We start from the raw sequence: 27288 nt of genomic DNA, 5'->3' as shown, positions 1-27288 counted from the left end.
AAACTGATATATGTATCAGTATGCATATGTATCAATTATAAATGAGACTTATTGCGTCTTTTTTGCCCTTTTTGACCATTCTCACTCTCATTGATTATTTAGTACACTTGTTTATTTTCTGCTGTTTTAATCCGTATTGTTTCTTTTATAACCTGTTCACTATTCATATTCCTCTGTAATTACTGACACGGTCTCCCGTCTTCTCTTTTCACGTTTTTCTGCGCTTCTAGGCTGTACGAGGGGAAGGAGCAGGAAGAGTTTGAGGAGTCGCTGAGGAGGCTTTTTGAGTCAATCAACAATCTGATGAGAACAGACTACACCACCACACTGTTGCTCAGGGTAATCACATACACTCACCCTGCATCCACGCTTCACAACCTAGTGCACCTCATTACATTGTTTTTATATACTTTTCATCTTTATCCGAACCCTTTTTCCGCTCCTTCTGTTTTGCTAGACGTCCTGTCTCACTATGTCTCACCTTCGCCTCATGCTCCCACTTCTCAAAGTCTGTTTTTGACTGCATCAGTATTCTGCTGCTTAGTGTTTTCCTCTTATTCTCTGTGCCTACACGTACACAGACATACAAACAGAAAACATCAGAAAAAGTTAGGTAGAAAGACAAGAGCCCAGTGAAAAATGAAACACCCCCTTTAAACACATGTGGAGAATGCCTGTTTGATGGCAAAGTCACCTTGCACAGGGTTTCAAGACAGTAATTTAACACGATTTACTTGTTGCGTGTTGTGTGTGTGCATGTGTGTGTTGTTAGGTTGCTGCTCTGAAGTACCTGCCAACAGTCCTGCAAGATGTGGAGAAAGTATTTGATGCCAAGCTTCTCAGGTAAGCTTATCCTTAAACTCACAAACAGAGAGATATGCACACACTAGCACTTTATCTTTGGTCTTGTTCGTTCACACCTACAGAGAGAATATATGAGTTTTTTCACCTCACGTTTCCCACTTGGCTTTATTCAGTGACCCTTATTCTTCTATTTCCTCCCATATTCCATCGTGGTTAAACCTTACCTCCTTTATCAGGTGATAACAATCCCATCAAACTGACGTGGACACAAGGACAAACACTCCAACACACTCTGCTTCTCCTCTATGTGCCCCTGAGTGAAATGACAATTTTAGCAGAACCATCAAACAAAAGCCATTTGAACCCCTTCTCTTTTATTCTCAGAGTCCTGAAGAACAAAATGACTTAGAAAGACTGGCATAACCTTTCCTTGACCCAACTGAAACATACAATCAGTGTGCATACTTCACCAGTTAGTATGTTTTCTTGTCTTGCCACATTCAGTTTTTAAACCTTCCCATCCTCATATATTGTCTTTTCACCTTTCTGTGACCTGTGGGGTTTTGTGTGTCCGTGTCTGAGCTCGTGGACTGTCTGCATCTGCCAGTTCAGTCCCTCTAGTGGCTCGATGTCAACACAGTGTCACAGAGGTGCTACCTTAAACACCTGCCTCACACACGAAGATGAGTGTTGAGGCAGAGTTAAAAGTCAGGGCATATATTATCATATTCTGTCTTTTGTCATTCATTTCCTTTTTTTATCTCCCAATCCCAAACCCCTTCACTCACCCTTTATATTCTGTCTTGTGCAATTCTTTACACACATATCCACAAACATATCGCAGCCATCTGAACTTGAAAGTAAAGTCCCCTTTGCATTCCTGATCAGGATCGCCTCGAGCAGAGTTTCCACAAACAGGCCATGTGAATTACAATTACGCTGCTCGAGGTGGACATCAAAGCTTTGTATCGTGTCCTGTATAGTTACATTTCTACACCTTGTAAACGCACCTGTAGTGTGATCTGTGCAGTGGTACTAGTGAAGACATTGTCTGCTAAGGATGTGTTTTGTTACTCAGGGTATCTGCAGCATCTCCACAGAGTATGTAGTGACATTTTGGATTTTAATTAGACTCAGCCCAGATGATTAGTGGACTTCACTGATCCTCTGTACTCGAGCCTGCTCCTGTGCCAGCTTGGGGGACATCAAAAGTCACACAGACCTTTGTGTTATGTTTAGTTTGGGAGCAGAAGGTTTGCATTTTCTTCTTTTATGCCATTATTGAAAGTGCTGCAGCAGCCTGTGTGGCATAATTCAAGGAGACAGAGACAAAGTGAGATACAGACAAAAAATTGAGACCGAGGGTTTGCCATGTTCTGAGCGTTCAATCTTTCTAAGTGGCGTCAGGGCTTGCAACCAGCCCATTTAATTATTCCAAAATTGAATTTGGGGCAGAGGATAAGTCAAACCCATGTCTTCATTAAGATGTGTGCAGACTTTAGCTCATTTGTTTTCCATGCGGCATACACTGCTCTTCCCTGTGATACAACTGCTGCTTCTAGTGGTTGCATATTTTATATGTTAAAGGTGATGTGTCTAAACCAGGGATGGTTTTGCTTTTGATCTTTGAAGCAGTTACATTGTGTGAATTAGTAATGCTTGGTGAGATGTATAAAATGTGTAAAAATATAATTTCTGAATATTTTGTGTGTCCAGTTGCTGTTCCCCATGTGATAATCTTTTATGATTATTCATTTTCCTCTGTGTCATTTTCTCTCCGCAGTCAGTTGCTGCATGACTTTTACTCCTGCATTCCTCCTGAGAAACTCCAGAAACAGAAGGTGGCCTCTATGACTGAAATTGTCAGCAGCCAGCTCTTCCAGAGACAAGGTGCATCATTTTTTCCATTAACAGTTTTCAGCACTGAGTTACTAACAAACAGCAGACTTCATGCTGTGTAAAGAGCGAATCACAAATACACATATACATTCTGAGTGAAATCCTTCAAAATCCTATAAAACATTCGTTGCTTCTTACTTAACAGTAGTGATCAAGTTAAAAGGTCTATGCTACAGTAAGTAATTCTAGCTCAGCAACTGTACCAGACTGCTTCTACTGTACTTTATGGCCAGTGAGGGTGCTCTTTGCACTAAAGGTTTGATCACAGTAATACAGAAAGGGTAATGTTCCATTTCCTAGCTGTGGGACAATCCAGTAAAGCACTTAGAATAAAAGCATTAGCCAAACAGTAAAGGACATAATGGGTTTGTGAGCATTTATTCGGTTTACTGCAATAAAGACACATGTTCTGATGAAGCCTTTTTTTAGTTGCATCAAACTGACAGTTTCATGAATTTTTCATAGTTGCCCGATTCTCTTATGAATTTCTTTGTCAATAGATTTCAAAATGAAAGAATAAGCCTAACTTAAAATCGTCAGCTGCCTTAGTTAGGATTTATTTTTGTGTTTAGCTTGTCAGGTAGTCTTCTCTGTGTGGCCTATTTTCTGTTGAGATCAAAGAAGCGACGTAGCTGTTTGATGCTGATATTATAACATATGATTTTAGTCCTGCTATGCTCACCTACACTAACATTGCAATCAGCGCAATGGACACGAGTCAGATACCATCTTATTACAATCAGCACAAGTGGCACCGATTTTTGTATTTATACACTGATGGTAAAGGTCACTTCAAGTCAGTCTCACAGAGATTAAAATATCTTGAGCCTGGTGTGCGATGTGAGGGGATTTTGGTTTTGACATTCCAATGAACATCCCATGTCCAAAAGCTATATTGCAAACTGAAATGAGTTGACTGTTCACAGCTCACTAGGTGTTGGTGCTGAATAGAGAGAAAGATGAGTCCTAGACATATTAATGTCACGGGCGATGTCAGCTGTCTGCTAAAGGAAAAGTGATATTGTACGTTTGTAGCTGATAAAACTGGAAGCCCTTCCAGAACTCTGTCATTAATGTGTCACTTTTTACCCAATTCCTTCTCTATTCGTAAATGATTTTCACCAGATTTTAAATGGCTACCGGGGACACATCATTTTATCAGTATTGTTCCTTTAAAGTGTACCACACATCGATGATCGCATACTGTGCACTAGCCTCATTCAACCCCCTGCCTCTGCTCAGCCCTATTATGTCTGTCTAATTCGCTTGTAGTGGGCTGATAAGTGGTAAATTCCCCTACAGAGGTCTGCTCGATGATGGATAGAGTGATCCTATGTTGTGCTGCTGTATAATATAGACTCAATAAATGGGTCCATAATCAGACCTCTGCAGTAAAAACTGATTAATTGGAGGCAGACAGTGAGTGAGTGAGTTTGAAACTGATATCAGTCTTAGTGACACTGAGAAAAGCTAGATGACATGCTGGGAAAGACGTATTTGAATCACGAACATTGCTCCCTGTGAAGCATCTCTGAAGCATTCTCATACACAACCTGCAAATATATTTGTATGCATTGGTTTCAGAGTAGCTGAGACTGTGTCTGAGTGTGAGTGTGTTTGCGAATCTGTGTTTGTGCAGTGGTGTATGCTAAGTGGTTGTGTGGACTGCTTTGAATGTTGTTTTTGAATAGTCCGTTGCTGTCAGCTGAGTCGGTATTCAGTTGAGGATATGGTTCTTTGGTATTGATCCTGGGTTAGATGATTGATTCCACAGGGGATGATGTGACAGGTTTGGCCCTCTGGCTTGCTGTCAACATGCTCAGAGTCACACAAGCGATCAAAGTGAAAGCAAAGGCAGTGTAGGGGCATGATGGGGAGGAAAACAGAAAGTGTGATACAGAGAAAAAGAGCTAACTTTTTGAGGGACAAAATACTGTTGATTGTGCCATAAAAAGTTCTCTAATTACTGCCATGTTTTCTAAACTGCAAATGTCTGTTTAGCTGGACGACGTTGAAATGGACCTAGGCAGAGGCAGTGGAGAGGCTAGTTAAAAGGAAAGGTTGAGGAAGAGATTTTTCAAGGAGCAGGGCAGAAAAAGGAGCATTTATTAAGCTGACTAGAAAGAAAGGATAGAGGGTGACATGATTATTGCTAAAGGATGGTCAGGCAGAGAAGGATAGCTAAAGAATGGTAAAGATGGATGACAGAGGAATAGGGAGGAGATATGGCTTGTTGGAAAAAAAGAGTTAAGCGCACCATTGAATGGTAGTGTCAAGAGGAGAAAAAAATGGGATTAGGAGAGTATAAAAATGAAAAAAAGAGTTAGTGAGACCAGTAACTTCACTCGCGTTGCTATTAAACAGTCCAGAAATGATTAAAGTTTAAGCCCAGCTCACAATCAATATATCAGCAAATCTGCAAACTGTTGGTCAGTGATACCTTTTTCCTCTGCTGCTTTCTTTTCCTCCATATTTTGGCACAACGCTTTCATTTATTCTGTCATTTATACACTGGCCCTTTCCATCTCGATCCCTGCCTCACCAAATGAGACCTGACACTCAGTCTAATTGAGATGCATTTTAGCATTGGGATGCTAATAAGGAGGCTTGTATGCTAGTGTGCCATTTATCCAGGACGCTGAAATATGTAGCTGAGCTGAATTATATATTTATAATACCTAATGGCCTGTGGTGTCCTATCACTGTGCTGCAATACATATTTAATAATCCCAACTGTCTGAGCAAACCTACCTACCTCACTCTCCAGGGAAAAATGTCACACTGCTGACACCACTTCAGTGTAAGAGTGGTCAGATGATGGGAAAGGATGGTGGGTGTGTGAGTGTATGAATGTGACAGGAGATCAGTTCTTGTTCATGTTTGACACTTAGTGGAAATGACCAGTCTGATGAGGTTTATTTTTTATTATTATTATTTTTTTTATAAAACATAAAATCTGGAATGCAAGTATGCTTTAAATTTAGCACAAAAAGAAAGGAAATTTGTGTTTGGTCAATTATTTATTTGCTGTAAAATGTTTCTTGGTAATAAGTCTTATACTGTTGTTTATTTTCCCTTAAATGGTCCCACACTGGTAAGAAAAATGCATTTGTGGGTTGAGCAGCAGACCCACCAAACAGGACTCTTGTTTGGTGTTGTTTATTCAGTCGGATGATTGAAGTCTGAAGAAACAATATTGAAAATGTAACAGTTTATTAATTTAACAAACGGGGGACCCCAATAGCACTTGGAAGAAGCATAGATGGTAACAACAGCCTGGCACCTCTCCATCATGCTGGTCACCAGTGCACACTGCAGTGGGATGGTATCCCATTCTTCATCTGTCGCAAGTCAGCCAATGCGCTTGTGTTGGTCACAGAATAAGCTGTTTGGCATTGGCAAGGAAGATTTGGCAAGTTTATCATTGGCACAACCTACATACTCTACTCTGCTGTTCAACCCACAAATGGATTCTTCTTACAAACGTGGGAGCACTTCATGGAAAAAACACAAGCTTTACACAAGTAGAAGAATCATTGTTATAACAGAGAAACAATTGATCAAACATTTCATTACTTTTTGCTCTAAGTCTAGTAGTTTTTAACTACCATACTGAAATACTTAAAATACTTTTATGCACTGTTTTTGTATTCTGCACTTATTCTGCTAAATGCAGAAGTAAAGCATCCAGCAGAGTGCATTATTTATGATGAAGACCAGTCAGATGGTCACATGTATTAATTTTTCTCCAGTCCTAGATCTAGTTGTGCGATTGTGTTCAACTTGCTGATGTTGTCTGTCCATGTGTGCTTAACTCTTTGAATCTATGGGCAGTGTTTGAAGGGACAGGGATTTTTTTTCTCCCACTCAGAAATACTCCTGATTTATTCAGCATACGCTCCTGGGATTAAGGGTCTTGGCAAGCACATAGTGTATCCACACACAAACATGCACAATGCGCACATACCCGTGCTGGCAGACGCGCATAGATAGACATGTGCATCCTGTCATATGGGTTAATCTGGTTTTGAGACAAAATTAAATTTACAAGGCGCATTATGGCTCAATTTAGTCAAATTATTATGCCATGAGGCAATCGCTGTGACAGATTGAGAGCATCAGCACTGATAAAGGAAAAAAAAACAATGAGAGATCAGGGAGAGCAAAGAGCAGAGGGACAGGGGGATGAGCCTGTCATTTTGTTTGCCCACTCATTTCCCAAAGCTGGTCAAAGTCCTTTATTCCGTCCACTAACCTTCACGTTTTTTCTCAGCCAAACCTTCATTTCTCCAGCTTTCTCCATCTTCTGTCTGCACAGCTTGAAACAAGTTATGTCATTCATATTGTAGTATATATTAAACAGATTAAATTAAGCCCATATATTTGAGTGTAATGGCCATCTGCGAAGAACAGTTACAGCTGGGTGTAAAAATAACCCATAGTGCAAAAACTCAGAAAGCTGTCTGTGCTATGGTGCCTAAAATGATACATTCTTTAATTTTAATGTATCAATCTCTACAAATGGCATGAATCTCATTATATAAATTGCTTGTATTATACTGCCATGCATTATACAGTATTGTTGGCAATGTTCACACCCGTGTCTATATTTCTCCTGCTGTGATTACTTAACGGATGCATGTCAGAGCTTGATGAATATGGAAGACTGATGTACTGTACAGTTATTATCGTCAGGGTTTAATCAGTGCTGAGTGATCTCAGTTGTTCCTACACTCTCTGTCAATCAGCATTAAGGACAGGTCACATTAGGCCTCAGTTATAGCTGAATGTGGTTTCATACTTCTGGTTTCTAAGAGAGGTTTGAGTGACAAAGTTGTCAAGGGACCAAGAAGGATCTGGCTACAACTCTGTCTTATTTAAAAGCAGTAGTGAAAAGATTATATAAGATATACGTAACAGGATTAACCTGCAAGTGAGCCGGTGTTTGAATGCACCAGAAAAAGCTGCGTTTCTTTCATTATCAAAACAGCTGTTTGAGCTTAAATGTTTAAATTTCACAGGCTTACAGCAGCTTAAGGTGTGTGAGTACACTGATTTTTTTAAACCGTTTGCTTGGTGGTCCAGTAATCCCCAATGATTCCATATGCTTTATCTGTAGTTACATAGATATATTAAGACATGCTAACATTAAAAAAACATAATAGTCATATTGCTGTCCCGTCAGGCTGTCTCTAAGCACTGTTCTCAGTTCTGCTTCTTATGAGATGAAGTGTTTGTTTGCAGCATTTCTCTTCTCTTCTCTTCTCTTCTCTTCTCTTCTCTTCTCTTCTCTTCTCTTCTCTTCTCCTGTATCATGCTCTAATGCATTATTTTATGCTGCGTTACGTTAATTTAGCTTTTGCTACATCACATTAAGTCTCGTGTCACGGCTTACTTTAAATGCAATGCGATAATGCCCGCAACCAACCAGCGAAGACTGACAGTCAAGCCTGTAGAGAATTAGCAATGTAAACTGGATTTGTAAACTGAAGGAGTGGCCTGCGTGTGGATAAATATGTGTGTTGGGCTTTTTGAGAGCAGGAGCCATCTGCCAAGCCATTTTTGTTATACACGCTGACCCAGAATAGCTGTGGTCATTGTAGAGCCTTGGGTCGATGGTTCAAAAGGTTAATGACAGAGAAAGAGGTAGCTGCTGTCGGTTGGTAATTTGTGAATGAGAGACATGGAAAAAAGGGATGGATGACATTTAATGGAGCAAAATGAAAGGAGTTCAATCATTTTGGGAAATGCCTCTGTCTCAAGGGCTCCCTCTGCCTCATTTATATTCTGATGCTTATTTCTGTGGGATAATCTCAGTGGAAACTGAATGCATACAAGGGCAGGAGAGGGACACACTCTGTGAACACTAATAATTCATTGTGTGAGCATGCGTTACTGTTAACTACAGATGAGAACCTGACAGAGCAGTATTGTATTGTAAATCATTGGGTTTCCACTTTACTGCTAACCTTCCAAATTTCGAAGGTTTCTGGGAGTATTTAAGACTGAATGATCCCTATTGAAGTTGTGGGCTATTGTATAGCATCAGTGATAACTGCAGAAGTGGATGCCATTGAAGATACCATGACAAAGAATTGCAACGTTTGAGTAAATTGGATAAACTATAATATAATCTGAACAAATACAAAGCAGGATTTAAAAACCAAGATCAGATATAGGCTTAGCTCGAGCCAGCAGCTTTGTGATGTATTACTCTCTGATTAGAGGGCACTGGGAATAAATCTGCCCATCAGTCAAAGCAGTGAGGTGGTTGACCACAAGGCTTTCATCTACATTGATCTGTTTTGGTTAAATTGATCAAAATGGTGTAGCAACTAATGCTACCAAGAGAGTAATTGGTCAGTCAATTTTATAGTCACATCGAACATGGAACAGGGGAGGAAGGCAGAGTTGAGTGGTGGCAATTAGTCTGTGACTCATAGAGGGTGACTAAGACAGGTGGAAAGAACGAGAAAAATAACAGACTGTGTGAAATATAGGGATAAATAAATAAAAGCAGCAACCCAAAACAGCACGCAAAGCATTAACTCATGATAATATCTGGTATATGGCATCCTTGTACTTGGTGCAAGTTTTTGTTTTTCAGGTAAACATGACAAAAATGCCCATTTCGTTTTGGACAAATCAGCAAATACCAACATATACTTGGTGTAATAAGGCTTTTTTGCTATAGTGGGATATCTTTATGTGTATATGTTCTGTATAATTGGAGAAAACCCTGAAGAATAGTCATTATATTCAAGAAAACCCCTTTTACTGAGAGATTGTGCACTTTTTCTGGGGTGATTTATATCAACCTCATAGCAGAAATCACAGTAAAAAATTGTAGTTGCAGGCATCTTCACCACTGTGTATCACCATCACTCACTAGTGTGCTTTATCATCTGTAACGTATTGGCCTGTAATTTTGGGAGAGCACTCATTCACACAGTCAAGGCAATCTTAAGCACCTCTTTTTTTTTATTCTGTCCTACTAAACCATTTTGAGATAGATTTTTTTTAAAGCTTTTTTAAATCATGCACGTCAAATATATTTTACTAACGCAGTGTATTGAGGCAGTAATTAAAAACAGGGAAGTGTGGACAGACAGGCACAGCATAAATACGCTCAACGGAAATGTACAGCTGTAAATTCGAAATGGGGTTTAAAGACGGAGTAGAAGAAAAGTGATGAAGGGGGGTGGAATACAAATGAAGGATGGAGGGAGAGTGGATGAGAGGAAACACCCATAGTGACACGAGAGAGACATTTAGTCATCACCAAGCGAGAAGACAGTTGGCCGCATCCCAGCCCCCTATCAGCTCGCAAGATTTACTTGTCGTTGGGCCCCCAAACCTCATTATCGTCGTTTCTATCGCTCTATCTTCCTGCAAGCACAGTACAACAACCAGAGGAGGAAAGAAAAAGAGGATCGAGAGTAGGAGAAGGGAAACTCGGATTTACATGCCTCTTGGAAACTTATACGGCATCTCATTATCATGTGCGATAGTTTATTGTGTTTGACTGTCAAATGAGAAAAATGGAAAAGAAAAAGGATGAGCTGGCTGCTGAGCCATCAAAGCTGCTTTCCGTGTGGTGGCATGCCAGCATGGGTGCTTGTATGCTCTCACGAACTTGGTAATGCGAACACATAACCACCCTTTTACACAGGCACAAAGACATTCAAGCGCGTACACATCAAATAGTGGTGAAGGACCAAACCATACATATAAAGGACAATTCACACTTGGGCACACAGGCATCCATTGGTATTAAATAATCAAAGTCTGAGATTACAGCTAGAATAAATAGAAATTTTGAATTGAATATAGATGAGTACTTGAAGCTGTGCTGGTGTGTGCTTGGAATATGTTGCGTGTCGTGCTGCAGCACCTGTGTGTATGGGTTTGTGTGATGGCTAGAAAAAGGTTAAAATTCATGTCAATGTTTGCTGCAAGACCTTGATTTCCATTTGTTTTTCAGTGTCTGCTGGCGAGACTCTCGTCCACAGCATGGTAGAACTGATTTATTGCATTGTTGCACTGTAGGCTACAACTTGCAACATGCAACTAAATCATACAGGAAACAGGAATGAATAAGCTAGAAAAAAGTTAAAATTCATCTCCGTGTTTGCCGCAAGACCCTGATTTCCATTTGTTTGTCAGTGCCTGTTGGCAAAGTTCTCTTTCACAGCATGGCTGAATTGATTTATTACGTTGTTGGAGTGTAGGCTACAACATGCGACTAAATCATACAGGACACTTGAATGTAAAATAACAGGTGTGTTTTTAAAGTGCAAGCATTGTTGCATTTACCAATGTTAGTTTTAGTCATTGTAGTCTCGCTGATTCAGTACGAAATCAACGTTTTTTTCTCTCTCTTTCTCTTTTGCCTTTTCTTCCTCATTCCTAACATTTTTTTATTTACTTCCACCAGATGGACACAGTTTTTTAGGTAGCAAGTAGTTTGTTTCAAGAAAACCCACCGCTGTTGGTCTGTGGGTTTGGGTTGTCTTATATGCTTTTGTATTGCGTAATCCAAGACTGACTACATGTTGCTGAGATGAGGCATAGCATCTATTACGGAACTCATTGTCCTTCTTGTGTTTGAGGACAGTTCCCATCAGCTTCGGCAATATGTTTAGAGTTGTTGTCATGCAGCAAAATGGATTTGGGAGCAGTTAAACGCATTGTGATAGCTACAAAGATGTAAAGATGTACTTACAGTCCCTAAAGGCTCAGAATTGCACAGTACTGTATTTCTATTGATTAAATGAAATACAGAGCTGGCAACGAGACAGACTGGATGATTGGTTTATAATTAATTGATTACAAACAGTAGTGACAGAGCTACAGAAGTGGAAGTGGAATAAACTGAATTAAGACACTTTGCATTAGAAACTGTATTATGGTAGAAAAGTACTCTAAGACCAATGATAATAGAAGATAGTCGTAGTCATAGACTCTTGAGGCCTTTGGGGGGTTTTTTTGCCAAGAAACTTTATCCACTAAAAATATCAGGTAGCTTAAATAAAACTTAGAAGAAAGACAGGAATGTTCCATGATATTTGATTGACTGAGACAGGACTCTTCCAGACACTCTAAACCAAGGCACAATGTACATTCCAAATTCCTTTAATTTTAAATATGTTTATATTGTCTAGGCTTTTGCCCCCTGGTAGGGTCTCCCATGGCAAATTGGCCCTGGGTGAGGGACCAGACAAAGAGCGATTCATAAGACCCTTATGAAAAGGACACCGAGGGAACAGTTTACCCTGCCCGGGATAGGGTTACCGGGGCCCCGCCCTGGAGCCAGGCCCGGGGAGGGTGCCCGAGGGCGAGCGTCTGGTGGCCGGGCCTTAGTCCATGGGGCCCGGCCGGGCACAGCCCGAAGAGGAGACATGGGCCCATCCTCCCGCAGGCCCACCACCCGCAGGAGGCGCCATAGGGGTCGGGTGCATTGTGTGCCGGGTGGCGGCCAGGAGCGGAGGCCCTGGAGGACTGACCCCCGGCTGCCAAGACTGGCAATAGGGACATGGAATGTCACCTCTCTGGTGGGGAAGGAGCCTGAGTTAGTGCGTGAGGTTGAGAGGTACCGGCTAGATATAGTCGGGCTCACCTCTACACATGGCTTGGGCTCTGGAACCAGTCTCCTGGAGAGGGGCTGGACTCTGTCTCAGTCTGGAGTTGCCCCTGGTGAGAGGCGGCGGGCTGGGGTGGGTATCCTAATATCCCCTCGGCTTGCTGCCGGTACGTTGGGGTTTTTCCCGGTGGACGAGAGGGTTTGTTCCCTGCGCCTTAGGGTCGGGGAACGGGTCCTGACTGTCATCTGCGCTTATGTGCCGAGTGGCAGTTCAGAGTACCCAGCCTTCTTAGAGTCCCTGGGGGGGGGTGCTGGAGGGTGCTCCACCTGGAGACTCTGTTGTCCTGCTGGGAGACTTCAATGCTCACGTGGGTAACGACAGCGAGACCTGGAGGGGCGTGATTGGGAGGAACGGCCTCCCTGATCTGAACCCGAGCGGTGCTCTGTTATTGGACTTCTGTGCTAATCACAGTTTGGCCATAACGAACACCCTGTTCGAACATAAGAGTGTCCATAAGTGCACGTGGCACCAGGACGCTCTAGGCCGTAGGTCGATGATCGATTTTGTAATCGTATCAGCAGATCTGCGACCATATGTTCTGGACACTCGGGTAAAGAGAGGGGCTGAGCTGTCAACTGATCACCACCTGGTGGTGAGTTGGATCAGGTGGCGGGGGAAGACGCTGGACAGACCTGGTGCACCTAAACGCGTAGTGAGGGTGTGCTGGGAACGTCTAGCAGAGGCCCCAGTCCGCGAGATCTTCAACGCACACCTGCGGCAGAACTTCAACAGCATTCCGAGGGAGACTGGGGACATTGAGTCCGAATGGACCATGTTCAGCGTCTCCATTGCCGAAGCTGCTGCATTGAGCTGCGGCCGCAAGGTGGTTGGTGCCTGCCGTGGTGGTAATCCCCGAACCAAATGGTGGACACCAGAGGTGAAGGGAGCCACCAGGCTGAAGAAGAAGTCCTATCGGGCTTGGTTAGCCTGTGGGACTCCGGAGGCAGCCGACAGGTATCGACAGGCCAAGCGGAATGCGGCTCGGGCAGTGGCTGAAGCAAAAACTCGGGTGTGGGAGGAGTTCGGAGAGGCCATGGAAAAAGACTTTCGGACTGCCTCGAAGAGATTCTGGCAAACCGTCAGACGTCTCAGGAGGGGAAAGCGGTGCTCTACCTGCACTGTGTATAGTGCTGGCGGAGCGCTGCTGACGTCGACTGAGAAAATTGTCAGGCGGTGGAAGGAATACTTCGAGGACCTCCTTAATCCCACTGACACGTCTTCCGAGGAGGAAGCAGAGTCTGGGGATGAGGGGAATGACCCGCCAATTTCCGGGGGCGAGGTCACTGAGGCAGTTAAACAACTCCTTGGTGGCAGAGCCCCTGGTGTTGATGAGGTCCGCCCCGAGTTCCTGAAGGCTCTGGACGTTGTAGGGCTGTCCTGGTTGACACGCCTCTGCAATGTTTAGTATTTAGTATTTATTTATTTATTGTCATTGTCAAGAACAATGAAATTGCGTTTGGGGCTTCCATACAACCCAAAAAAAAAGAAGAAAATAATAAATACCCCTTAAAACCCAAGTGTACATATTTAACCCAGTGTGACTCCAATGCAATAAGACAATCCTTAGCAATAATGTTCGTAGAAATTCAGACAAAGACCTGAGAAACATGACAAAATACAACAATGCAACCCATTCAATATTATTGTACTGTGAGATATGATATCAGATATGATAGTTATCTATTTAAGAAAGAGGGGGGGGGGGCAGGAGGGGGAAGAGAATAAAGATATGATGCACCAATGCAGACCAGTTCATTGCTATTAAGAAGTTGGATATGGTTATTGTCCGTGAGAGGGGGGCAGAGAGTTCAGGAGCCTCACAGCCTGTGGATACAGGCTGTTGGCCAGTCTGGATGTTCTGGCCTGTATAGACCTGTACCTTCTCCCTGAGGGCAGCAGATGGAAAAGGTGGCGCGCAGGGTGATGTTGGTCCTGCAGGATACTGTGCACCCTCCTCAGACAGCGAGTGGGGAAGATATTACTGATCTCTGGCAGACTTGTTCCAATAATTCTGCCAGCTTCCTTCACCACCCGCTGGAGTGCTTGCTGATCGGCCTTGGTGCAGCTGGGGAACCACACTAGAAATCCATACGTCAGAACGCTGCTGATGGCACAGTTGTAGAAGTTCAACATCAGAGATCTGGGAATGTGTGCGCTCCGCAGTCTCCTCAGGTAGTAGAGGCGCTGTTGGGCCTTCCGTACAACTGAGGTGATATGGTTGCCCCAGGACAGGTCCTCGGTCACAGTTACCCCCAAGAATTTAAAACTGCTCACCCTCTCCACCGCCTCACTGCCAATGAAGAGAGGCAGATGGTTGTTATGACCCCTCTTCCGGAAATCTACAATGATCTCCTTGGTCTTTTTGGTGTTTAAGACCAAGTTATTGTCGTGGCACCATGACTCTAGTTGTTGCACCTCTGTCCTATAGTTTGTTGCGTGGAGATCAGGGGCAGTACCTGTGGATTGGCAGACCGGGGTGGTGGTCCCCATCTTTAAGAAAGGGGACCGGAGGGTGTGTTCCAACTACAGGGGGATCACACTCCTCAGCCTCCCTGGGAAAGTCTATGCCAGGGTGCTGGAAAGGAGAGTTCGTCCGTTAGTCGAACCTCGGATACAGGAGGAACAATGCGGTTTTCGTCCTGGTCGCGGAACACTGGACCAGCTCTTTATCCTCTCCAGGATACTTGAGGGTTCATGGGAGTTTGCCCAACCAGTCTACATGTGTTTTGTGGACTTGGAGAAGGCATTCGACCGTGTCCCTCGGGGTGTCCTGTGGGAGGTGTTGCGGGAGTATGGGGTGTCTGGCCCATTGCTACGGGCCATTCGATCCCTATACAACCGTTGCAAGAGCTTGGTTCGCATTGCCGGCAATAAGTCGGACTCGTTCCTGGTGGGTGATGGGCTCCGCCAGGGCTGCCCTTTGTCTCCGGTTCTGTTCATAATTTTTATGGACAGGATTTCTAGGCGCAGCCAAGTGGCGGAGGGCTTTCGCTTTGGTGGCCTCAGAATCTCATCTCTGATCTTTGCAGATGATGTGGTTCTGTTGGCTTCATCGAGTGAGGGCCTCCAGCTCGCACTGGAACGGTTCGCAGCCGAGTGTGAAGCAGCGGGAATGAGGATCAGCACCTCCAAATCTGAGGCCATGGTTCTCAGCCGGAAAAGGGTGGAGTGCCCACTCCGGGTCGGGGATGAGTTCCTGCCCCAAGTGGAGGAGTTCAAGTATCTCGGGGTCTTGTTCGCGAGTGATGGGAGAAGGGAGCCGGAGATCGACAGACGGATTGGGGCTGCAGCTGCAGTAATGCGGACGCTGCACCGGTCCGTCGTGGTGAAGAGGGAGCTGAGTGTAAAAGCGAAGCTCTCAATTTACCGGTCGATCTACGTCCCTACCCTCACCTATGGCCACGAGCTGTGGGTAGTGACCGAAAGAACGAGATCGCGGATACAAGCGGCAGAAATGAGCTTCCTCCGAAGGGTGGCTGGCCTCTCCCTTAGAGATAGGGTGAGAAGTTCGGCCATCCGGGAGGGGCTCAGAGTAGAGCAGCTGCTGCTCCACATCGAAAGGAGCCAGCTGAGGTGGTTCGGGCATCTGACAAGGATGCCCCCTGGGCGCCTCCTGGGTGAGGTGTTCCAGGCATGTCCCACCGGGAGGAGGCCCCGGGGCAGACCCAGGACACGCTGGAGAGATTATATCTCTCGGCTGGCCTGGGAACGCCTTGGTATTCCCCCGGATAAGCTGGAGGAGGTGGCTGGGGAGAGGGAGGTCTGGGCCTCTTTGCTTAGGCTGCTGCCCCCGCGACCCGGCCCCGGACAAAGCGGATGAAGATGGATGGATGGATGGATGGATGGATGGATGTCTATTCTGTAAAATAGTCAGATGTCTATTCATATTAAAGTACAGAATTCACCTGCTTGCTGCTACTACTGCACATTCACCCAATGTATATACTATTATATATATATATAATGTTCTTCCTCTACCCCCCCATTTTTGCACATGTCGAGGAGCGTGTCAGGCTACATTTCACTGTGTGTTATACTTGTATAACTATGCATGTGACAAATAAAGAACCTTGAACCTGAACCTTGATTGTACCACCAATCTGAGCCTCATTAGCATAAAAGGAAGGTTTTGTAGGTATGAAGACAAACGTTTTCCTTCAGGGTCAGAGTGTTAGGTCAGAAACCTAGACAAAGTGTTTTTTTAACAGTAAATAGCCATTATTTTAAATGCCCTGTTAAAGAATGGCCTAGACCTGGAGCTGCACCCCATGGTCACTGATGTTCTTACAAGACTGGAGGCCCCGAGGACCAAAATGTAGTTCAAAGAAGTCTCTGAGAGAGCTGCTGTTCAGACAGAGGCAGCAGATATTAACATTCCTGATGTTATTCCAGGCCAAGCAAGGTAAAAAAGAAATACCTGCAAAGTTAAAGGCACTGCTCTGCATCGGTGATTGAAGACTATCAGGCACACAGTCTGAAGGACCATAACTAAGGCAGCGTGTACTTCATTTATATGCTTGCATTAAAAAGTTCTATACGTGATTTGAAAAGAAAGTAAAATAAAAACAGACAATTGTCACTCACAGATCTATCAAAGGATGTCACAGAAGAGCAAGCTATTATGGTACTCTTATTTATCAGTTTTATGAATTTTAAGATGGGACATAGCTGCTGACTGAAATGGCTCTACATACACGAGCTCAGCATAGGTTTTGCAGATTTTGTTCAGGGTGTATCAAAAAGAACCATCTTATTTCAAAAGGCTATATTTCTTTTCAGCTGGGGGTAAATTTTAAAATACTTGGCTGAATATAAAGTGTTATATACAGAACTTAAGACGTTCACAAGTGCTTAGTAGTAGTAGTAGTTATAGACTGAACCTGAACTTAAGAATAGTGATTTTCAGTCTAACTTTTTCACATTTTTGAAGCTTTTCAGCCTGACTTTTACTCCTTTTTTTCTTCTCCTTTTTTCCAGCTTTTGTATTTGCTTTAAACTACACTGAAAATGGACTGTGCAGTGCTTTTATGTTATTATTGGCCACTCAGTTCAATTCAATTCAGTTCAATTCAATACAATTCATTTTTATTTATATAGCGCCAAAACACAACAACAGTCGCCCCTAGGCACTTTATATTGTACAGTATATCCTATAATAATAGATGCAATCCAAGCACTCTACACTAAAAACAACACTTACCACTTTCTCTACATCACATTACATCCAAGACTGTTAACTTGGATTCAACAGTTAACCGAGCATGCATTGCATGTCTTTGGACTTTGAGAGGAAACCAGACAACCCAGACAAACCCCAGGCAACCACAGGGAGAGCATGCAAACTCCAAGATTTGAACCCAGAACCTTTCTCCTGTGTGACAGTATTAATCACTGCACCATCTTTTTTTAGCTACAAGTACGTTATTTAAACAGAGATAGACTTTATTAGTTACACACTGCTCAAATTCTGGGTAAATTACTGCAGCACAAGGGCCAGGTTAATTAATTATTTAGAACAGAATAAATTACAGATGTATTAGAAAAATTAACAAAAATATATAATGTACAAATAAAAAGCCAGCATACTATACAAAACTACTCAGTGTGCTCTAAGTCGAGTTAGTCACTTCCTTTGTCCTTCACAGCACTGGGTCAGGGTTGGCTTACGCCTCAAAACTTGCTGTGTTGGTTGTGTTTCCATAATGGGACATGTCAAAGTAATGCAACACAGGTTACTCTATGAACGCCTCCCACCTCATCTTCTCGCCATTTCACGTTCTCTCCTGAGAACATGTTTCACCCAAAATATCAACTGGGTTCATTTGTTAGATCAATAAAGCAGCAGGTGGCTTTGGGGTTATTTCACCAGGGAGTAAAGTGCACAGGTCCACTGGTTTAATGTTAGATCCAAGCCAGAAGGCAGATGGATTAATTCCCAAGCCAGATCACACAACCTTTCTGCTATAAAACACAACTCATTGTTTTCGCTGTCTGAAAGGACAAAGATGATGAGTTTCTGCTTTGATGGATTAAACAGATTTAGCAGGGTTGCTAAAATGCAATGCTCACAGAATCTAAACCACCATCCTCCACCTTTCTAAAAGCCAACACAAGCCGTTAGGCCATCCTGTTTCATTTTTTGTGACACAAGCTTTTTCTTTTCTTTTTCTTTTAGCCACAAACAGACTGATTTGTAACTGCAAAACTCTGCTCTGCATCTCCAAACCTATATGCAGATTGTCTTAATGCACTCACAAACTGGAAATTATTTGTGCAAATGTTATTCATTTATTCATTAAATGCTTTACACAGCTGCAGATCTCCTTTCAGATTCAAAAATTAAATCTATTTGTTCAGATATTTTTACATATTCACTGATTTAAATATTAAATGTCTTGGCACATTTGAATATAGTGATGCACAGCAACAATACTCTTGGCTGGAGTCTCCTCCCTCCATCTTTGAGTCATTGAGGGCATTCGGTGACGCATGCATTTTCCCTTTTTGATTCCCCTTCCTCTCTTCATGTTTGTGTGATAAAGTGAGTGTTGGGATGAGGATCCACTCAGCAGGCCTATAAGGCTTAGCTCAGTTATTAATGGAACTAACGAGCATCAGCCCAAATGAGCTTTTAATGGGCTCTGTCTACCTGCAGCTACAAAGAGAGGGATGGAGTGGAGGTGGTGGGGGGGGCAAAAGGATGGATGCAGAAAAGACAAGAAAGGGTGAGGTCAAAGTATTTAAGCAGAAAAATAGATAGGATCAGTTAATGTTAGATTCCAGTAGGGTGGCAGTTTTCTTAAATACCGGCAATTAATGGTTAAACATTTATTTAACTCTGACTACAAGGTGGTTTGCCTAACTTTTACTGGCTTCAAAAAGTATTAGAGGTGAATTCCTGAAGGATGCCTTCCTTAGAGGAACCTTTCCAGACATTTCTGCTGATGACCTGTGTGGGTCCAGCTTCTATTATGGACAGGCATTTCATTATCACCTTAACTATTGCTTTTTGCCCTTTGTCAGCTGAGATAGGATCAGCCCCCCTCGTGACCCTATGCAGAATAAGCAGTTAATAAAATGGATGGATGGATTTCATTATTAATGGAAATGGTTCTTTTTTCATACCTGTGAAGGGATCATTGGTTTTAGTTCACTTTGGTACACTATCAAATTCAACTTAGGAACTTGAGACTCATTACTTCCTCCTCATAGCTTTTGCATAATAAAAGTTGGGTTGTTTTTTTTTTTTGCTTTTTCAAATTAATTCAGGTAAACTTGCCTCATGACCTCTAAATAATTTTAGGTCTGTCATTCATATGGTGAAGTCAGGCTCAGGCTACAGAACTTCTTCATTTAGGTACTAAATGCCAAGGTTCAGCAACATTGGCTCACAGTGAGAAAATCCCAAATTAAGTTCATTTTCCTGTTGCTTCACCCTTGACAATACAAAGGCTTAATGCTACAGTTGGTCTCTAGGCACTCCACAATAGCAGCTCTGAGAACTTAAAAGAAGTTGAATGTCGACCATATATTTCCATACAAGGTTCTTATCTGCATACCTGTGTGTAGTAAAAGCAAGTTTTCCGAGGCATAGCAATGAATTTTAAGGTGAATCACCTTACTATTTAATTCAGTAAAATCTTTGCAAATTCATTGAAAAGCTGGAATGACATTTTAAAATCTGTCTTCTATTAGTCTAAAACAGGCTGTGAAGTCTGTAAAGAACATGGTCCAAATCCACAGTAGAATTTCATGTCTTCACACTTTAGCCTTTCTTCTTTCTTTCTGTCAGGTTTCAAGAAAGTTGATCTTTTAGTTTCTGTGTAATCCTGATAGAAAAATGTGGCTGGTTGCTCATGGGAAATAACTGGTTTGATCCTTTAGTTACAGCATTCTTGGTCCTGCCTTCGGCCTCACCATTAAAACATCAAAAGGCAGAAAATTTGTATTTTCTAGCAGGACAACTACCCACCAAGTTTACTGACAAATTGCATCCTTGAATAATCTTAGACTAATAGATTTCAAGAAAATGTGTTGTTTACTGCTTTGTTAAGTGTAGTAAAAACTTGTTTTATTTATTCACATTTCTTTTTGCTTCACTTTCTACTGCAATACATTGCTACTTTTGTAGTTCCCTATAAATCCCAAAATGACTTTGAACAACTGCCAGAGAAGAGCTGCGAGAGATGTATGATTAGGCACAGATGTGAGTGCATACTGTTATAAGACTAGTGACTGTTTTTAATGCTCTTGCTGCTCAAATGTTGGTAAATTTAATGTGTTTAATTCATTCCATTGTATTTGGAATCAAAGATTTGGATTCGTCAGAAAAATGGGAAAGAGAAAATAATAGTTCGGTGATTGATGTGTTGACTGTATCTAACAAAGCAGTGCACTGAACTGTAAATCGACACTTGATTGAGATCACTCCACTGTTCAGTCTGGGGTGAGGTTTGAATTTCTTCTCCATGGTCCAGTGGCATCATTACTCATTGCTGTGTGGCTGCAGCAGTCTCCACAGGTGTTTGATTGGTTTTTCAGAGAGGAATAACACTGAAGTAAATTTTTATGGTCTGTCTTTTGATATATATAAATGTAAACAGTTTAAAACTCCAAAGGACTAAATTTTTAACAATCTTCCTGCCATATCCTGCATTATGCTGATTTTCCTTTATGTTTTCTGTTGCTTTAAACTATCTGTCTTTGGCCACCGTGTTTAGTGTTGTGCTCTTACTTATACTCTTTGCCTTTTGTTCCTACAGAATGCCGTGATGTGTTGTTACCCCTGATGTTGCGGGAGCTGAGTGGGGCACTGGTCACAATGGCTGACGGCCCACACGATGAGAGGAAAAGCAGTTTGGAGCTCCTCAACAACATCCTCGAAGTCCTCAGCAGGAACAATGTGGTGAGACACAACGCAACCATTTATATAAAACACTGATCTCATCTCTCATTTGTGGAGAGGATTAAGGGTACAGTTAATTTAATCTTTATGCAGCTGGTCTTTTCCCACACTTGTTGTTCTGTGTGACTTCGTATACAGCCAAGTCCCACAGCCACAAGCCATTACAGAGCTTTTTCTGTCCAATCTCTCTACGTTGCCACTCGCTTCCCTGTTTTCTTGTTTCTTTCATTTTGATGATTTCTGTGTAATTGTAGCAAATATGCTGTAGCAATAATTACCCTTCATAACAGCAGTCCCAGTTTCCCACAGATACAATCAAATGTCAGTGGGAAACAAAAATCAGATCCTAATTTCACTCAAGTGACTTGACCTAATCTTTGGAACCATCAATAACTCCAGAGTTTATGTAGAGACAATAAACATATATCGAATGGTGAAAGGTCAGGCAGAAATGTACAATCTTCATTTATAGTAAAGATTGTTTTAGGCCAAGCAGACAGTTCAGCAGAATCTGATGAGACACTGAACCTACGGGGTATCATTTTGTCGGAAAATTCGTCTATCTTACCTCCATCATCTTTGCAGAAATGTGAGTGTAAAAATGATCCAGTCCACAGATTAGATGAAATTTCCTTTGTCTCTTTTTACTGGATCTCCTCGCTAATTGGATAAATTGAAACTAGCCCGGAGCTCTGTTTCATCCCAGTTGAATCTACAGAAAAACCATAAGCTGTTTTGTCTCCAGCCATCCTCTCATGTAATGAAGCTAGCCTTGACTAGGGATGGGTATCGTTTAGGTTTTATCCGATACCGGTGCCAAATCGGTACTTTTGAAACGGTGCCGGTGCTTAAACGGTGCTCAAACCGGTGCTTAAAGAATGGAGAACACAAAATTGGTCCAAAAACCTCTCATGTTCAGCTGTTTTTTGTAAAAAGATAACAATGTTAGCCTTTTCTGCAGCTATGGGGCATATATGGTATCACTCTTGGCTGGAAGCAGTGCTTAAACAATGGAAAAAACACAAACTTTGTCCAAAAACCTCTCATGTTCAGCTGTTTCCCTCTTTTTCTTTGGTCATTTTAGCCTTTTTGGCCAGGGTGAAGGGAGTATCTGCCATCAAACAAGAAGACAGCCGCATTTAGCTATGGTGATGTTTGCTAGTTCACCTTACATGCATTAATGTAATAACGTGGTTAGCCTACTCAACGTAAATTACACGAACAACATTAAGCTACTCACGCAGAGAAGAACGGCTGCTGCTGCCATCATCATCCATCATCATTTCTGCTACACTGGCAGGGCTAGGAGGCAGGACTCTCCTCTTCGTGTTTTTGGGTATGTTGCTAACTCCGGGTCCGATAACAGGCACCACACCGCAGTAGATGCGCTCGGTGTGAGGTCTCGCAGCAAGCTATCAAATACAGCGCATTTCTTGGTTTTTGAAGAAAAAAAACGCTATGCGTCGCCAGGTGTTTCATCGGATTCGAGGTGTTACCTCCTTTGACAGTATCAGCTTAAAGCACTTGTTGCAGGCTGCTGAGTTTGCATCTTTTGCTGTGAAGTACAGCCAGACTGTTGACCGCTTCACTTTGGGCATTTTTAATCTGTAGCTCTGCATAAAAGAACGTACGTACCTAGCCCCGCCTACTATCCTCGGAAACGTAAAATGATTGGCTAGAAGTGTATCACAGCTCAGGAAAAAAAAGCACCGAAATAAAGCACCGAAATGTGCGCTGCTTTTCGGTCTGGTTACTACCGTTTATGTCAGAATCGGTGCCATCATGGCACCGGACACCGGTACCCATCCCTAGCCTTGACCAATTAGAATTTATTTGATTTTGGTTCGCACGTGTTGCTGCATGTTTGTATGTTGAAACAAAATGCAGTTAGCTCTTTAGTTCAACACTTAATACTGTATAAACACGCAGACGCACACACACATACATAAATGTAAAACAAATAGATCACCAGCATCTAGCTCAAGGCTTTTTAATTGCTTCTGCAAGTTGTTGACAGCATGCCGAGTCTTTGAAGTGAAGGTATGCCTTTTTTGGCTCTATTTATTTGGATGAGCTAATGAAGCATGTGCCAGTGGAAGACAGATAGTGAGAGAAGAGAGCAAGTTAATGAATGAAGTGGAGTGGAGTGAATTTGATGAGATGAATTTGCGGTGGTTGAGATATGAAAACAAATGCAGGTGGTGACAGAGTGTTGAAAGGACATCACAAGTTGAAATTCGGTCTTGTCTGGATCACAAAACCAGTGACGCACAGCCTCATAGCGTTTTTCCATCAAACTACACAAGGACAAAAAAGTTTGCTATAGAATGACGTTATTGTTTGAGGCTGAGCACTGTTTATGGGCATGCAGAGAGGCTGAACAAACAATATGAAAACAGAGGATTAACAACTAAACACACAGTGATTTCATAGATAATGTGTCAACCGTGTTTTACAATGAAAAAATAGTCATGGGAGACAGAAAACAGGTGCAAGATCTAAGAAAAACAACAGAAGTAGAGGAGGAAGAGGTGATAGGAGATGAGTTTTGCCTCCTCTCTACTTTTCTGCTCCTTGTCTCCTTTGTTTTTCACCCTTCTGTCTTCCTCGCTCTGGGTGGTACCTGATTAAATTGTCACACAACAGATGTCTTCGAACCAAAGAGAGGGGGAGAAATACAGGTTGAGGAGTGGAGATAGAAGAGAAGATGTCACTATAGACATATGCTCATATCTCTGGAAGAGTTTGCATTGAATGTATTCACAAGTAACTTTTGTATATGATAATGTTGCTTTTTTCTGTTCTATAACGGCAAATCAGTGTTTTCAGTTTATATCTAGTTGCTCGGGGAGAAGATAAACCAGCTGGCTACAGTTGGAGATAAACAGAAATGAAACTTTAGAAGAAGAAAGGAGCATTTGTGACTCTCATCTTTCAGCTTCCTGTTCTGAGAAACCCTTTCCAGGGGACCAAAATACCTACAGTGAGCTAAAAAGATTTAAGCTTATTTAGGATCCACAGCTGTGCCTCAGTTTTACTATATGAGTGTGTGTGAGGTAGATGGAAATAGTATGCAAGATGACATACACACATTTAGACAGTTGTTTATTTTGTCTATGTCCTCTGGCTGTGAGTCAGCGCATTTCATGTGATACAATCATATCTACCTGATTCTCATCAGACCCTGCTGCCATCAGGCCATTGCACATGCACACAGCTGCACTGATAAAACTTTGAAGCTGACTTATTTAATTTTTTTACCTTCCTCTGTTATTTTTGTACCCTCCCTCTTCTTTTCATGCATTGCTGAACGCCTCATACAGGAATATACACACAAAATAAACACACGTACACAAACAAACTGACACACACACTGGGACTAACAAGGGCTTAAAAACACACACACACACACAGATGCACCCTGCAGTATTAGTACTAAGGTGTGTCTGAATGTAGCCGATGCTTCATTGGTGAGTTACTACCCCCAGGCAAGTCTGAGTCAGCGTCCATTGACCGCCTTTACTGTGGCAGAGTGTGCTTGTGTGTGTCCCTGTTTTTCTTTTTTCCCTGTGCACATGCACTGGATCCATAATGAGATTAGATATTTTACATATACATATATGCTTTCAAGAGATGCCTTTTTCCTGTTTGGTATGCATTTCTCTTAACTTGCAGTCTGAAGGTTTTTTTTCTGTACACAGTAATAGATGCAAGCTTATGGGAGAATCTGGAAAGTACAGCAAGCTATACACGCATGCACACACACACACACACACACACACACACACACACACACACACACACACACACACACACACGTGAACTAGTGAATGAGACTTAGCAAATGCCATTCGACTCCAGCTGCTTGTGTCAAGAACGTCTGTCAATCAACACAACCGCGCCCCTAACTCAATTATCCAGGTGGATGAGTTTTTAAAAAATGACCCCACTCAGAGTTGGTGTAAAGGAGGAAATATCCATAGAGGCCCAAACTGATTTTTTTATGTTTTTTTCAGGCTGTAAATATTCTTTTTAATGCTGCAAAGTTTGACTGGGAGTCTAGAGAAAGCCTCGAGTTGCACTGCAGTTTTTGCTACTTCATTTTTTTTTGCACTCATCATTAAAAATCACCCTCCAGAATGTATATATTTCATGAAGTGTATATAAAGTAAAATGTACACTGAGAGTTGAATAATTTGTGCTATCTGAAGTGCTTTTATGATAATATGTATAGATGTATAGATGTAAGGCTGTGTTAAGTTAAGTAATATTATTTTTCAAGGTCAGAAATGACCCTGCAAGTCCAGCTGCAGTTAGTCCACTGAATAAAGTAGGAACAAGACCAATTAAAGGAGAGCTGACATTACTGGGACACTTTGAATCGAGTCAGTTTAATATTTAGGCTTTGAGCTTTTTGTTCTTTAAACCTGCAGACTTTCTCTAAGGTTTAAACAGGCATCTGACCTGAACAGGTCTGGGCACAGAGATCAACTCTTAAAAACATTTTATCCCCTTTGTTTAATTCTGGAAGGATAAAAGAAAAAGAAACATGGCAGGGGAGTGGCTTCAAAGGGAATGGAAATATAGGAATAGGAAAGTAGGTCTGCACTGAAAAAGTCTACATTCACGTGTCAAAAATCCTTTTGCAGTTCATTCATCTACACTGAGGATGATTAAGTAAATGTCCTGGTGAGGCATTTCAGAAAAGTTAAAAGACTTTAAACTTTTATATTCAGAAAACATTTTTTCTCTTTCTTCAAGTGTTTGGTCCACCGTGCATTCAGAACCATAGCCATGATTTGTACTCTGCAATTCTGGCTGTTTTCACGCTCAGCATAGTTAATTCAAGGGCAGAACACCTACACAGATAAAATGCTCAAGTAATCTTAAGTTTTGTAAAGAGAAGAAGTTCTGGGGTATCCCCACAAGTAGTACTAAAGTTATGCCTGAGTGAATAATGTTTGAAAAGGGCAAGAGCTGCTCTGCATTTGTCTGTGTATCTATTTTTTTTCTTTTGATCTGAGAAAATCTAACAATCTCCTGTGTATCTCTGTGTTTTTCTCCATATCCCTCTCTCTGTGCTTCTCTTTCCCCTCCACCATACACCTATACTCTGACTTGCTATCAGGGGGACACCTTCCAACATATCCAAGACATTGTAGTATCTCTGCTACGGGTCATCAACCAGACAGTCATCACCATGGGTCGAGAGCACGCTCTGATTGTAAGTACTTTACAAGTAGGACATATGGTGGACTCTTTAAAACCTTCTGTCTTGCGTCCTTGACATATTTTCCCTGCTGATACCATGTTTATCAAAAAGGATTTGCAAGAAAGCACCTTAATTTACTCCGCTATGGTATTCAGTTTGTTTTTGAAACACAAAATATGTTGACAGCAGAGTATTTTGTTTAAAATACACAATTTTATTGCACATACAAGAGGGATCGTGAGGGCTCACACACTGTCATGGGAAAGCTTAAGAAAATGCAGGGACAGAGCATTTTGCGCATAAACTGGTTAATTACTAAGTGTAGTATCATCCAGGATTGTATTTGGTGGCAACTGTACAGCCATAAGCAGTTGAAGGACGCCCTTGTGAGATCAGTTGTTAAGCTCTAAACTGCTGTGAACAAAGCAGGTTGTGAATGCTCTGTGTGTGTGTGTCTGTGTGTACAAAATTAATGTCCAGATGAATGCTGTTTGCAAAAATTTCTGTTTATCTACCAGTTGTGCTATGCTTTTACAAATATATTGTTTCCCTTTGGGAAAAAAATCTTCAAAAACTCATCACCCTTAGTGACTCATTTTGTATATTTTGTTAACCTAAATTTAAAGTTTAGCACTAATATTTGTTGATTAGGAGGGCAAGTGTGGCCTGAATGCTACAGAACACCTATATAGATATTGAAATGATTGTCTGATATATTTTACATGATTAAGTTGAAGTGTGCTGTTGGTATTAAGAAAGAGATTGAACCTTTTCAGGTTTTTTTAAATAAATTTTTCTGGTTATCTTCCTGTTCTCTAAAGCTT

General features: G+C 42.0%; 1 protein-coding gene across 1 annotated transcript in view; it reads left to right on the top strand.

The window, feature by feature from the left end:
* The window catches only part of dock2 (dedicator of cytokinesis 2), a 100978-nt gene that overhangs the window by 23026 nt on the left and 50664 nt on the right, over positions 1-27288 (top strand). The window contains exons 22-26 of the mRNA XM_085362612.1: positions 231-339; positions 773-843; positions 2588-2694; positions 21110-21252; positions 26381-26476. Of these exons, the coding sequence (XP_085218738.1) occupies positions 231-339; positions 773-843; positions 2588-2694; positions 21110-21252; positions 26381-26476 (526 nt within the window). The remainder of the gene's footprint in view (positions 1-230; positions 340-772; positions 844-2587; positions 2695-21109; positions 21253-26380; positions 26477-27288) is intronic.

This window comes from Diplotaxodon limnothrissa, linkage group LG2 (genome assembly GCF_057381915.1).
Source record: "Diplotaxodon limnothrissa isolate DT_005_m linkage group LG2, D_limnothrissa_male_GT1.1, whole genome shotgun sequence".
NCBI lineage: Eukaryota > Metazoa > Chordata > Actinopteri > Cichliformes > Cichlidae > Diplotaxodon > Diplotaxodon limnothrissa.
The sequence above is the reverse complement of the archived record's forward strand: the minus strand, read 5'-3'. Positions and strand labels throughout refer to the sequence as shown.